The 13460-nt window shown below is 40.2% G+C and overlaps 1 protein-coding gene across 5 annotated transcripts in view; it reads left to right on the top strand.

The window, feature by feature from the left end:
* Nucleotides 1-11530, top strand: part of PICALM (phosphatidylinositol binding clathrin assembly protein) — a 71483-nt gene extending 59953 nt beyond the window's left edge. For 3 of the 5 annotated variants that reach the window (XM_054818903.1, XM_054818934.1, XM_054818908.1), the window contains 4 exons: nt 1141-1200; nt 2843-2947; nt 9065-9167; nt 10132-11530. In XM_054818903.1, the coding sequence (XP_054674878.1) occupies nt 1141-1200; nt 2843-2947; nt 9065-9157 (258 nt within the window). In that variant the 3' untranslated portion in view covers nt 9158-9167; nt 10132-11530. The remainder of the gene's footprint in view (nt 1-1140; nt 1201-2842; nt 2948-9064; nt 9168-10131) is intronic. The other 2 variants (XM_054818924.1, XM_054818914.1) reach the window with 1 other exon arrangement.
* The last annotated feature ends 1930 nt before the right edge of the window (nt 11531-13460 follow it).

The following is a 13460-nucleotide window of genomic DNA, read 5'->3' as shown; positions in this document are numbered from 1 at the left end:
CAATTTATCTCCTTTAATTAATCCAGTATTAATATTTTGTCACTTCCCTCTTTTTCTGTATCAATTATCTCTGTGTACCAAGAAATGCATATGGTCTTTGTCTTGTCGTGAATAGTAATCCCCACAGCAACAGCATGAAACTTGGACTTTTTTCTTAAAGGAGAGACTAATAGGAGGTGGAGTGGATAGACAGCAAGTTATCTAAATATTTATAAGCACCGATTTATAGTCTGAAAAAAAAATCCCTTTTTTTATCCTTGTAAGAGTTAATACTAAATTAGGAAGTGCATAATGAAAATGTAGAACAAAGAATACGGTAGGGATATGAAGAACTCTCTTTAAAATACTCTTCTTTCTAAGAGTTATCAGCTGTTTTTCTATGTACGTGTTGCCAAGTTTTTTACAAAACATAGCTTCACCCCAGGTTTTGTCTGTTGACAGCACTCTTACTGGAACTTCATAAAAGTTAACTTAGGTTAAGGGTAATATAAATGTATCTGAAAAGTACTAAGAGGACTTTTAGCCTGTTCAAATTCACTGTACTGAGGGGATGAGTGAGAGGGAATGCAAGTTGGATATTCATGTTAGAGTTGAATTTGGATTGAAGCATGGTAGGAGAATCCCCATAGTGTGTACATCCTGGCTAAAGAGAAGAGAATTCCGGTAATATCAGCAGAAGCAATGGTAATTTGGTCTTTCAGTCATTAAAATTCTCTCTTAAGAATCCTTGTGTACCCTTACTTCTGATTTTGAAATACAAGTACATTCTTCACAAGATTAAAAAAAATGCTTCTGCTTCCTGAATGTTCTCTCTCACTTCTCTGTGTCTCCTACTCTCTTCTTTAAACAGGATGCTGAGAGAATGATATTTGCAGTTTAGTTTAGTCAGCCAGAATCCTAACAGGTTAAAAGCAAATACATAATTACAGATTTGCCAAGATCGCCTAGAACCTTCAGCCTAGGTATTGTATTCCATCTGAAATAATTTGGATACACTCTTAACACAAGACTGCAAGTCCTATTTATTCTTTGCTACATTCATAATAAGCGAAATGCTGCAGTTGACCCTTAGAAGGCAATGTCTTACCAGTGTGCAGCTGATCTCTTCTCCTCTCAGTTCACTCCTGTTTTTCGCACCAGGCACCACCTGTAATGGCGTATCCTGCCACGACGCCAACGGGAATGATGGGCTATGGGATGGTGAGTGGAACTCCTGCAACTCGGAAGTCAGATGCCGTATACCATTTGATTACTTATAGTTTGGTAGCAGTTGTTTTCTGACCTATTTTACTGAAGACTGAATTTCAGCTTCTATTGGGTTATTTTTCACCAGATCATTAAGTCCTGGTTTTCTGAACTACTTGACTAGTTTTTGTCTGGAATTAAGTCTGCCCTTTCTTACCTGACTTAGTTTTTCATAAACTTTTTAAAATTAAGACTGTTAATTCTCAGTGGGCTTTATTGGTGTAGAAATAAGTGTCATGCAAGTACATTCACCACAGGAATGTTTTACTGGTGGAGAGAAACCTTCCTTTAAATACTTGCTCCCAGCCTCAGCAAAAGGTATCTGTAATGGTCGATGCCATGTGTTGCAGTGTTGGTTGAGAATTGAATCTCTTAGTGACACACCAGTACTGGAAGGCTTTTGACAGAAACTTGACCTTGCTGCTCGTTGCTCTGAAAAGTTGTTCAAATTTTTGTTTCTATCTTAAAGTTTAAAATATTTCTGAAATGATATGGCTTAACTCTTCTTTATTAATATGGTTTTGATGTAGCACAGCTTTGCTGGGTGAATAAAAGGAGAGGGAACAATTATTCTGTTAAATGGCTCACAGATTAGTATAACAAAAATAAGCTAAATGTATCCTCATATGATCAAATTAGAGTAATGGTTTATAATTTGTATATGCTCAATAAGTGAACTGCAGATAGACCAACTGTGTTCCTGAGGGTCTTTTGGGAGAGTATCATGTTTCCCATTACCTATCCATGAACTCCTGTAGTATGTTCTGTGCAAAGTTGTTGTGGTTAAACTACCTTTAGTAAAGCTGTAGTAGGTGCTATAGATACTGGGACTTGCAATTTCGTGAGTACCTCAGCATTCCTTGGCTGCTTCATTGCACCAGCAGTTATTTTTAACTTTTTTGTAGAGTGTTTTTATCAGGGTCGGTTTCTTGAACGGGTTTGCTGTGCGATTGCCCAACCAGCTGGTTGGTATGATAGGAGTACCACCAGGATTAGTCAGGGAAAAGCTGCTTGGAATGGAGATTGCTTCAGCAGGACTGCTGCTGGGTGTCAACCCAAGCCTGAGGGGAGTGCCAAAAGCAGCGCCAGAGATGGGCGTCTACGTAAAATAAATAAAACCTGACTTTTAAGACCATCAATATATGTTAAACTCTTAACTTGGCTTAACCACTCTAGACTTTGATTGCATAATGACTTAACATTAACTGTACGTATAGTTCTCAGTTTTCAGTTTTTCTCGAACTGTCGGCTCTGCGTTGATATCTGTAAAACTGCTCTCATGCTTGTGAGGGCAGACAGGGAAATACTGTCAGACCTCAGTTTTGGGTGCCAGAGGACCAGCACAAATGGTTGTGCTTAAACAAGTATCTAAGTGTTTCTGATCTCTGCAGCAAGAGATTAAATGAGCTCAGTTGTTATCTAGAGTATTCCTCAAAAAGGCTTTAACGTTCTTTTCTCATAACCTTTGAGAAAACTGTAGAAAGAACTTACATGATTGCATATACCAAATATGACCAAAATTTACTAATTTAATTTATTTAAATATATGCAGTGAAGTAATGCTGTGTGTGATTTGATGTTGTCTGGTTTTTTTCAGCCATCACAGATGGGAGGCATACCAGTAATGACACAGCCAACTTTAATATACAGTCAGCCAGTCATGAGGCCACCAAACCCTTTTGGCCCTGTACCGGGAGCACAGGTGGGTACATTCAGAATAATTGGTGCTAGGAACAAATTACAGCTGGCTTGGTTTCTGTAAAAGTATTTTAATATTTCCTTGTGTTGGACAAATGTATTGCACAAGCCCGGTAGTTCATGTGAGGATTGCTTCTTCCTGGCTTCTTATATCCAGGCTGGCAGCAACAGGTTTGTTTTACAGAAGCAGAGGAGAGCGTTTTAAGGCATTGATTTTCTGGGAATATGACTGAGGTTATCCTCAATGCTTCAGGGAAAGGATGGGAATAGTTAATATCTGTGCTGTTTGCTGAAGACAGGCTGCTTCCCCAAAGTTCACTTTCTCTGCTGCTTTACCTTCAAGTGTGGCTGTGTGAGATTGCACTGTTACGGCTACATGTGGCACTGTACTATGACCCGTTACACTTAAGTGTTAGATTATAAAGTAACCAAGCCTGGCAGTAGCTGTAAACTCTTCTAAGTGCAAGCTGTGTGCTTAGATGACAGCATGTAGCAGGGGACAAACAGGGTGTTTAACCCTCTAAGTCTGTGACGGTCACAGATGAGTTTGAAAAGAACTTGGTATGAAGCTTGGTGAAACTTCAACCCAACACCTGGTTGTTAGTACTGTCCGCTCTGCAGGAGCCACACGGCGCGTTCACCTAGTTCTAACTGTCGCGTTCTCCAAAGGTCTTTGCGTTCCTCCAAGTTTTTGCGGCAGATGATATTTACAGCATGGTGAAGATACTCCGTAGCTATAGAAATCTCACTGGCCTTTCCCTGTTAAGGAAGGTGTTATGTTAAATGGAGTGTTCCTTAAATCACCTGCTTTTCTGCTTCTCGTGATATATCGCGTATAGATTCGTTACCTAATGTACCAGAATAAAAGAGTGCGCTGAAGGGTTACTCTGAACATTGAGAAGAACTGACTTTGTCAATAGTGGAGTTAAATACTTGACTATTATTGTTTGTTTTGCAAAATTCTGTCACTGGGAAATTTTTATCTGAACTCACTCTTTTAACCCAATAGCCATCTGAAAAGAGTTTTTTGCAGTAGGAAAAACATTTAAAAAAAAAAAAGGGAGGAGCGGGGATGGACAACCTTGAACACCTCCATAAGATTTTCAGAAAATATTGAGATCATTAAGACTTTGAGTTTGCAAACTGTACGTAGAGGCAGAGCCAAGTTCAGCCGGCAGATTGGGACTCCAGTGTTAACAGCGTGGTTTTACTTAGTAGTCAAATGTTTCTTTGTCAAAGTTTACACTATACGTTGTGACTTTATTAGAAAAATATCATATATTAGGACTGTATTTTGAGCTTACTGTAAAGAGTATAAACAGTCTTTATAGGTGACTGTTTAAAAACACAGATGTATAAATTCATTTAAGGATGTGTTGGTGTAAGTGTGTTTTTGGGACTGGAGTGTGGAGGGAAAAGAATTCAGTAGTAGCTTGGAAAGGAAAAGAGCTTTAAAGCTTTCTCCAATGCCTGAATCTGATGCTTTAACAGGAGAGGCTGTGTTGCGTGCTGCTAGCAAGTGGTATGTCCACTCTCTTTGCTAAAACAGATTTTTTTTTTTTTTTAAAGACTTTATCTGAAAGGACGCTGTTAGATTTCTTTAGCTAGAAATGCAGTTTTCAATTTACTTTCTCCTGGACTTCTGAGAGCTGCTTTTGGACATTCACTGTCATTTAAGACAAGTGATTCGGTATCTTTCACATGGGTTTGATGCTATTTCAAGGGAAAAAAATGTGTTTATGACACTTCTTAAATACAGAACAAGTTAAAGGATTCTTAAGGAGGGGTTTTTTTCTGCAATTCCCAAAATATCTATTTTGAATTTTCCTTTTAAAAAAATAATAAATCCACCTGCCTGCCTAATTCAGTTATAAACAGATGTAGGTAGGTCTGAATAGCTAGGTGAGACTTTCTGCTCCATTTGACATTGCAGGGCTTGGTCTAGGTAGAATCCCAGCTGCTGTCGTAACAGGAGAAAGAGGAATTAGTCACAAGTGAGGTGTGGAGAGCTCTGTTTGTTGTGCTTATCTCACAAGTTTGGCTCCTGTGAGAATTAATTTGATAGAAAACACACTCTTTGAGTCAGCATTTGCTGTGTGACCAGGAAGGGTTCTCCCTGAGACACACAGTCTGCGTTGCTTGCAGGTGTTTGAGTTTTTAGGCCTCTGACATCAATAAAGTAACTGAAATGAAACAAAGCCTGCATGCGAGAGCTTCTTCCCTGTGTGCAGTGGAGATGGCATTTAACTTACAGCCACGGAGGGCAATTACAGTATTACTACACTAAATTTACCGTATGCCTAGTCTTGAGGTTCTTCTGAGGGCGTATTTGTCTGTTTAGATTTAGTTCATACTCCTGTTGTGCCAGAAATGGAAATAAAGAAATAAAAATGTGTGTTCTTGGGGTAAGTAAACAAATCTTAAAGAATGAATAACGATTGTCTGAAAGGCATGCAATTCAAAGTGCCTACATCCCATGTGGATCACTCAATACCATTATTCTAACACAACTTTTGTCTATGATGTCATCACTGCCAAACAGTAAACTGTTCTTAATATTTATGTTTAAAGTATCAGGTTATATCACTTACCTCAAGTCTCCTGATAGAGTTTGGTGGCTGTCTACGGCAAAGAAACTTGAAGGTACTTAAAAGCATAATGTCAGATAAGAAGGTGTTGCCAAAAAATTATATTGTGGAGTTGTAGCATGTTGGGAACTCCTGCTTTGTGTACAGGCTGGTACAGTAGGCATCCCAATGTTGTCCGGTTTCTTTATAATTTAAACTGGTGTTCCTAACTTGATACTCTTAAGGATTTGTCTTTATAAATATACTTTTCCTACCTCTAGACATACCTGTTTTGCTTCTTTCAAGTGTTCTGTTTACATGCATGCAATTTTATTTCTAATTGTTGCTATCAAAAGCAAGGGTAGTTTGGGGTTTTTTTTAATGGCAAAGTAATTTGCAACAATCGAGAGTGAAACTAGAGCAGATGCTTCTTTGAAATTCTAGGTGCAGAAATTTTTCATAGTTTTAAAAGAAACTCGTGTGTACCTTTTTTCTTTGAAATCTCTTATCTTGCATTAGGGTCAGTATTTCCCGCTTGAGAAAGGAAAAGAATAGTTTTCATCATGATAAAATAGCAGGCTTTCCTCACTGCAAAACAGTATGTATCATAACAGTGAGAATGGTCAGAATTGTGCAATTACATTTTAGCTGTCGGGAAGGAGAGTGTGTGTGTGTGAGGAAGGGATGGGCTGAATCAGTGGTCCAGATGAGGTTAAAGAGTAGCAGAGCGATGCAATACAGCAAACGCAAAACACTTCAGACAAGCCAGATCTGAATGCTCTACAGTAACTACCCCATTGTAAGACCTGAGTGTCGTCATGCGCAGCAGCAGTGCTTGAATGTTCACCGCCACCAAAACCATTATCTTTTTGGCTAATACAAAATGGTACAATACTGACAAATCCATGGCGTGCCTTTGTGTTACATATTCTGGTCTGATTGCCCCCAAAAGGACGTAGCCGTAGGAGAGGAAGCAGCTAGGTAGTAAAAATTTGAAGATTTAAAATAGAATAAATTACTCTGCCTATTGCTGGCATTGTACCACTGCAGTTGTTAACGGCACTGAACTGTACAGAAAAAGTAGTAGGAGCGATGGCCTGGTGATGATGAAGAATAAGTAAATGTACAAAGTAGTATGTTGGTTCAGGGGGGTGGAGGGGGTGGTTTGGTTTTGGGGTTTGTTTGAGTTTTTTTTATTTGAAACTGTGGAAGAACAGGCTATGAAGTTCAGGACAGCCTTATGCCAGAAGGTGGATTATACAGGTGCTCCTTTTGGCACATTAATCCTAAAATATATGCTAAACCAGCTTGACAGACTTGTTTAATGAGAAACCAGTATCTAGGTAATGATGGGAATCGGCACAGCACTCACTTGTGGGTGAGTTGTTCTGTCTTACTGTGACGCCGGGGAGGTTTTGTCTCTGGAAGCAGCAAGAAGTGACGACTGCTGTTGGGGTGAGACTAAGCTTCGGGTCTGATCCAGCATGGTACATTGCATTTCAGATCACACGAGCGCTGGGCAGTCAGGAGGCTAAATCCATGGTTCAATATGCATTAGCACAAGAAAAACTGATGGCCGCTGCTGTTGCTTTAAATGCTTCTTAGAAACTGCTACGGTAGGCTCTGGTTTTCAGATATAAACAGTATTCTGCATAGATGCTGTGTAGGAAACTGTCTAACCATATTTTCCACATTTTTTACAGGCCTCCTTTTTAATAATTAGAGGAATCTTGTTAAAATAGCTCTCTTACTGTAAGATACTGTGTCTTGTCTGAATTTGGCTGTGGTATCTAGGAAGTAGCATTGTCAAGTTTTGGTTTTTTTTCCCCTGGTATTTAACCTGAACAGGCTTCCTGAAATTTTATGTCTGTTTCTGGTTACGTGCTGATGATGCACAAATGACAGAGCTCTAAACCTACGGGTCTTCCACACTGCTTTCAAACTGGGACATTGCTTTGGACTTGATACCAATTGGAGATTCACTAGCTCAATTGAATGGGACTTTAAATATGTGACTTTGAGCCATTTGACCATGGAGAGGGGGAATGTCTCATGAAACCATGTTGCAGCAGGTGTGCCTTCCTGCAGTCAGGACTCTGTTGGACTTTGTCATTAGTCTGGCTCAAATCCTGGAGAGTGGTGGGATGTGTGAGCTGCGGCTTTCCAAAGGGAAGAACTGAGTTTAAAAGGGGAATTCTGACATCCTGAAACTGCTTCTCAAGCACTTCCCATTCTGTCTCATGACTCTTCCATGATCTGTTTATGGGGACTGGATCTGAGTGCCACACTGGGAGTGGGGTTTTGGGGGAGAGAGAAAGATTCTAACCCAGTATTGATCCTAAAAGAATTCTTCCTCCCCACCTGGTTTCTGAGATAAACATTAATGTGAAAAACTTAAATTTGCAATGGCAATATTTACATTCTGGGCACTTGTGCAAGCAGTTCCCATAAGCATGTTCCCTGTCATGCATAGGTGTGCAGGCATTCAGTGTTTCCAAAGGAAATACATCTTTGTACGATGTTTTTTGCGATGGGTGTGAAGTGCAAGTATGCACTGGTGATTAGTGACTCGATTAGGAGTAAATTGGTACAGTGATGGAATCTGAAATGGAGAATGTTGACTGTTTTATTTGTAACTGCAAAACCATGCAAGCTCTATGAGGGAGGAGGGCAGAGTTGAATAAAGCACCATTTAGAACTGGGAAAGCACCAACAAAGAAGGAAAAGGGCTAAAAAATAAATAAATTGACAAATAGCAGATAATCCTGCAGTTACAGCCAGCAGATTATTGGTCTCTTCCAGCAATAGCAGCCGGAATGCCAATATTACCTACTTGTAAATTGTATGCTTTATATGGCTGAATTTGTAGTGTGGTGCTTTAAATACGTGGCTATAAGATGATTTTTGTTAGTATAGATAGTATAGACTATCAGTCTCGGCCTTCAGTTCTCACCTAAAATGGCAGCAACTGATAAACTCTCATCTATTTTTTTTTTCCTAGCTCCAGAATATGTCCCATGTTCTCCTTCTAGGCCCCAAATTGACAATTATTCATTGTCTGCTCTCCAGCTTCTTTTTATACACATCCTATTTTGAGAGGGAAAAGATGCTGAGAGCTATTTCTTCTGGAGAAGGCATCTGGAGAGCTGCCACGCTTGGCCAGACCCCCAGCCTTGTCTCTCCCTGCCAGTACATAGTTTTGCCAGTAAAGCAGGGAGAGCGCTAACCTGCTCACAGGAGTGTCAGGCTTCGTGGTTTGTATCTTCTTCTGAAGAACGCCGCTGTGACAGTGTGAGGTTGTCTGCTTATTCGGCAAATGCCAGCTACAGTTCCCTTTCTGGAGGGTCGTGTCCAGCTTGTTTCTGCATTACACCAACCATTGAAGAGGCTTTCTGTTTTCCATGTGACCAAACACCTTGCTCTAATAGTTGATTTCTGCCAAGTTTGCCTCTTAACCTCCCCTTGTCCTTTCATTACACGTTCAGCTTTCATATTCTGTCATTCTGAGACCTTTTTTCTTTTTCTTTCCCTTTCTCTGTCGTCTTTCCTACTAGCTGTCTGCAGCATCCAGCCCTTCCAGTCAGAGTCCTCACAGAGCCTCAGGAAAGGATCCCTTTGCAGAGCTCTCTCTCCAGGATTTCTTGTAGAACAACTTAGGTATTGTCCATTATTCTGGGGAGATGCTGGTTTTTTTGTGATATAGAACAAAATTAAAGTTCTAATTCAAGTTTTATTAACGTGACTAGAAGTGTTTCTGAAGAAAATAGAAACAAGTCATGTTGAGTTGGAAGCATTGTGGAAGTGACGTGGAAACTTGGTATACTTAACTGCAGCAGTTTAAAGGCCCAATGAAGTCATTTTGCTTCAGTCCATTGGAAATCAAGTTTGATAGTTCCTTGCAGAACTGCAGGAGCCAGCACATGTGGTACTTTGCTGCAGCCGGGGAGAAGGAACCGGTGCTACCCGGTATTTACCGGTTTGGGGTTCGTGGTTATCGGCAGACACCTGACTGCTGCTGGCAGTCTGCTCCCACGCTTCACCAGAATGCTTGGCCCAAGAGGTCACTTGATGCAGGAGGAGATACTTGGTTTCATGTGTGTGAGGGTGAAATTTTGGTACAGACGTGCGCTGACGTTCTTCTGTTCCTTTTTATCAATCGGGGCAGATGGGAATTAAATACTACACTGAGTGAAGACATGAAAAAATTGAAGCATACGTGGCGTAAAGAAAGAGTAGGCTTTATTGCACACGGCTTCTGCTTTCCTTTGTGCGCTTCCTCTGGTTCAGCGAGAAAAGTGACGTTGAGTTCTCTTCCTCGTGATGTTGGTCTGTGTTATGCTGCTGCTGGTGACACTATAGCAGGGATAAGGAGGGGTTTATTGTTGGTTAGACCAGCTTAATGCAAAGGGATGTTCCAAAGGCTGCTGTAGTCGGAAAAACATCCGGATGGCGTTTGGTTGTTTTCTGGCCCCGATTTTGTAAAATTTTTGTTTCTGTTCAAAATTTCAGATGTTGGGGTAGGTTGGGCATTTGAAGAATGGAAATATTTGAAGACGACGCAGGTTTATAGTGAAGTCCTATTTCTGTTGGATGTTAACACAAGGGTTTTTAATCTTTCCAGATTCAGTTTATGTAACTGTGTTAGATGGAAGAGAAAGGAACGTTTCCAAAAAGATGTGCTCACCAGTAAACCCCCACTTCCAGGAAAAAATGAACTTCAGTTTCTCAAACTCTCCTCTTCCATTAAATGATGCAGTGAAATGATGAAGACCAATGAAGGAACCTGGGACATCTCCATAAGAAAACATCAATATACAATACAAAGCCAAGAATTGCCATGAATTAAGACTTAAGATCTATTTTTTTTTTTTGTCCTGGTGACTAACATGTCAATACTTTCAGCTTCTAATAATATCCATAATCGGTAACACACGAAGAGAAGCCTTTATTCTGGAAATAGAGATTGGTGTTTGGAAATGCTGTCCGGAATGGAGACGAGTCCTTTACTGTAACTCGAAACAAGACTTCGGGCAGGGGAGGGTCAAGTCCTAACTCTTAATTCTGCAGTTACCTTTTCTTCAGTCCTCACAAATGTAGGCACAGCAGTAATGGAAATTAACTTTTTTTTTAAAAAAAATGATATATTCAGTTTGCAGTAGACATTCCTTATGTATTATTGTTTGTATTTATTTATGATTATCAATTTAACATTAATATTGTATCAAAAAACACTCCTTATGAAAATGAGTATGGATGTATACAGTATGTCTGATTTTTATCCACAAAGAATGAATCTGATTCAGAATGCTTTTCAGCTGACATACAGAGCACTAAATATTTTAAAGGTCTGAATCTAATGAATTCTCAGTATATATGGGAATTAGGGAAGAGCTGTAAAATGCATTAATCCTTATAGTCAATTCTGTGCCTAGGATTTTGCAAGGGAACAGTTAACTGACTAGAAGAAGCACTACATTTTTAATTCAGCATTAGTGCGATGGGAAGGAACTTTATTGCTTTGTGCTTGGCATGTCATTATTTTTACATTTGACATTATAAGGCCTTTCCAAAATGAATGTGAGGAATTGCTTTCACTTTAAGACTTTCCTTCTTTTCTGTAAAAAAAAAAATAAAAATAAAAAATAAAATCGAGGTGATGTGTGCTGGGGGGGAAGCCTTTTCATTTGGCTAGTGCCATGTTTATGATCACGTACCTTTTAAAAGTAAAAAAGGGGAAGTAGTTTCCTTGCATATGTCTAGTGGGTATTTAGTTAACGAAGAATTAAAGTAGCACTGTTGATCGGTGCTTTGTGTAAATACATCATAACTTTTGGGTGGAGTGGGGCCTTTGGAAGGATAGTCAATGATATGAAAGCAATTCTGTACATGAATTAAGCATACTTGCTGCATTGTCTCTGCAGATTCTATTTTTGTTTAAAATATTAAAATGTATGTTCGCAAAAATGGGTGGATTTTCAAATAAAATGCAGCTTCCACAGAACTTTTGTTACGGTATGAAAGTCTGAGGTGCTTCTTTTCTTTTTGCTGCTTAAAATGTGCACTGGTAATTGCTTTGTTTACTTAATAAAATACCAAATGTATTTCATACGTGCATATTGTATTACAGGAGGTGCAGCACCACGTGTCCATGAATGAGGTGATCTATACATCATCTTCCCGGTGCTGCTGCAGTAGGCAGCCTTAGGTCCGCTGTGATGAGTTGGCTGATGAAGAGCCGAATTCCTTACTTAATATGATAGTTCACAATCTTCTAGTTTTTCAAAATATTTGTTGCAACGAACTTGTACTGTTTATAACTGAGCCAGAAGCATAAATATGCCCCAGAGAAATGATTTGGGTATCTTCCCCCATCTTCCAGCAGAAGGTAATACCAGAGAAGCTTTGAACATCATCTGTAATTAGACACTAGTTTTCATCAGGGAGATTGGATAGAAGTGGAACTTTCCTCTTCTCAGCTACCTGAGGCTCGTACTGAAGGATGTTATATCATGAAATGATGAGTACAGATCAGTACATTTAAAATTCCTTTCTAAAAGCATGAATAAAAAAAACCCCTGAACTCGTTACTTTCAGTGCATATAATGCACATGCCCAGGTCTGGGGAGTTTCATATACAGTTTACTTAAATCTTTACCTTTTTACAACTGAGAATTCCAATGGGGCGCTGTGCCACCAGAGAACAACTTCTTTTTAGTTTCTGCTTGCACTCAGAACATCAAAAATGTGAATTGTTGGGGTCAGCTGGAAAAAAGATGCACAGTTGTGGCCTGTTGGCTAAATCGGTAACTACTGTGATACAAGTTATTCTGAAACACAAGCTGTATCTTGTGTGAAAAATGAAGGCAGCCTTTCCTCCTCCTCCTCCTGCATTGTCCAGTGTGCTGGGCTGTGATAAAACCAGCCACTCGCCTTGTCGTCTCTTCAGGTCTGTGGTGCTCACTCACACTTACTCCATGTTCTTTAATACAACCTCTGTGCAGGTTCTGCCTTGCTAATAAACCTTGCTTTTGGTTTAGTCTTCAAATGGGCTTGAGAATTCTCCTGAGGACTATTTTCCCATTTACTTTGTTTCTAATACATACGTTTGCTTTCTGTATTGCTGGAATAACACTCGGAGCTTAATTTAAAAAGCACAGCTCATAGACATGTTTCTTTTGAATTACTGGCCATTTTCAATAATGGGGGATTGTGAAAACCTGGTTCTCCTCAAAATTGAGTTCAAAGGTCATTTAATCTAGAAGAGTGAATTCTGTCTAGGAAAGCTGCCTGCTCCTGTGAGCAGTTGAGGATGTAGTGCTTTGTTAGAGAACTGCTGTTCCTTTTAGAGCTTTGTGAAGGAAACTGGTGGGTCAGAGTCATCACAATGTTTTTTAATTTTCTTTTAATGAGCGAATTCCGTAATTCATAGAATGGTTTGGATTGGAAGGGACCTCAAAGCCCATCTAGTTCCAACCCCCCTGCCATGGGCAGGGACACCCTCCACTAGACCACGTTGCCCAAAGCCCCATCCAACCTGGCCTTGAACACTTCCAGGGATGGGGCATCCACAGCTTCTCTGGGGAACCTGTTCCAGTGCCTCACCACCCTCACAGGGAAGAATTGCTTCCTCAGATCTAATCTAAATCTCCCCTCCTTCAGCTTAAGGCCATTCCCCCTTGTCCTGTCACTCCATGCCCTTGTAAACAGTCCCTCTCCAGCTTTCCTGTAGGCCCCTTCAGGTACTGGAAGGCTGCTGTAAGGTCTCCCTTCTCTTCTCCAGGCTGAACAACCCCAACTCTCTCAGCCTGTCTTCATAGCAGAGGTGCTCCAGCCCTCTCATCTTCTTTGTGGTCTCCTCTGGATTTGCTCCAACAGCTCCATGTCCTTCTTGTCCTGGGGACCCCAGAGCAGGTGGGGTCTTACAAGAGCAGAGTGGAGGGGAAGAATCAC

Source organism: Grus americana, chromosome 1, assembly GCF_028858705.1.
Source record: "Grus americana isolate bGruAme1 chromosome 1, bGruAme1.mat, whole genome shotgun sequence".
NCBI classification, from domain to species: Eukaryota; Metazoa; Chordata; class Aves; order Gruiformes; family Gruidae; genus Grus; species Grus americana.
Note: the sequence above shows the minus strand (reverse complement) of the source record. Positions and strands in the feature narration are given on the sequence as shown.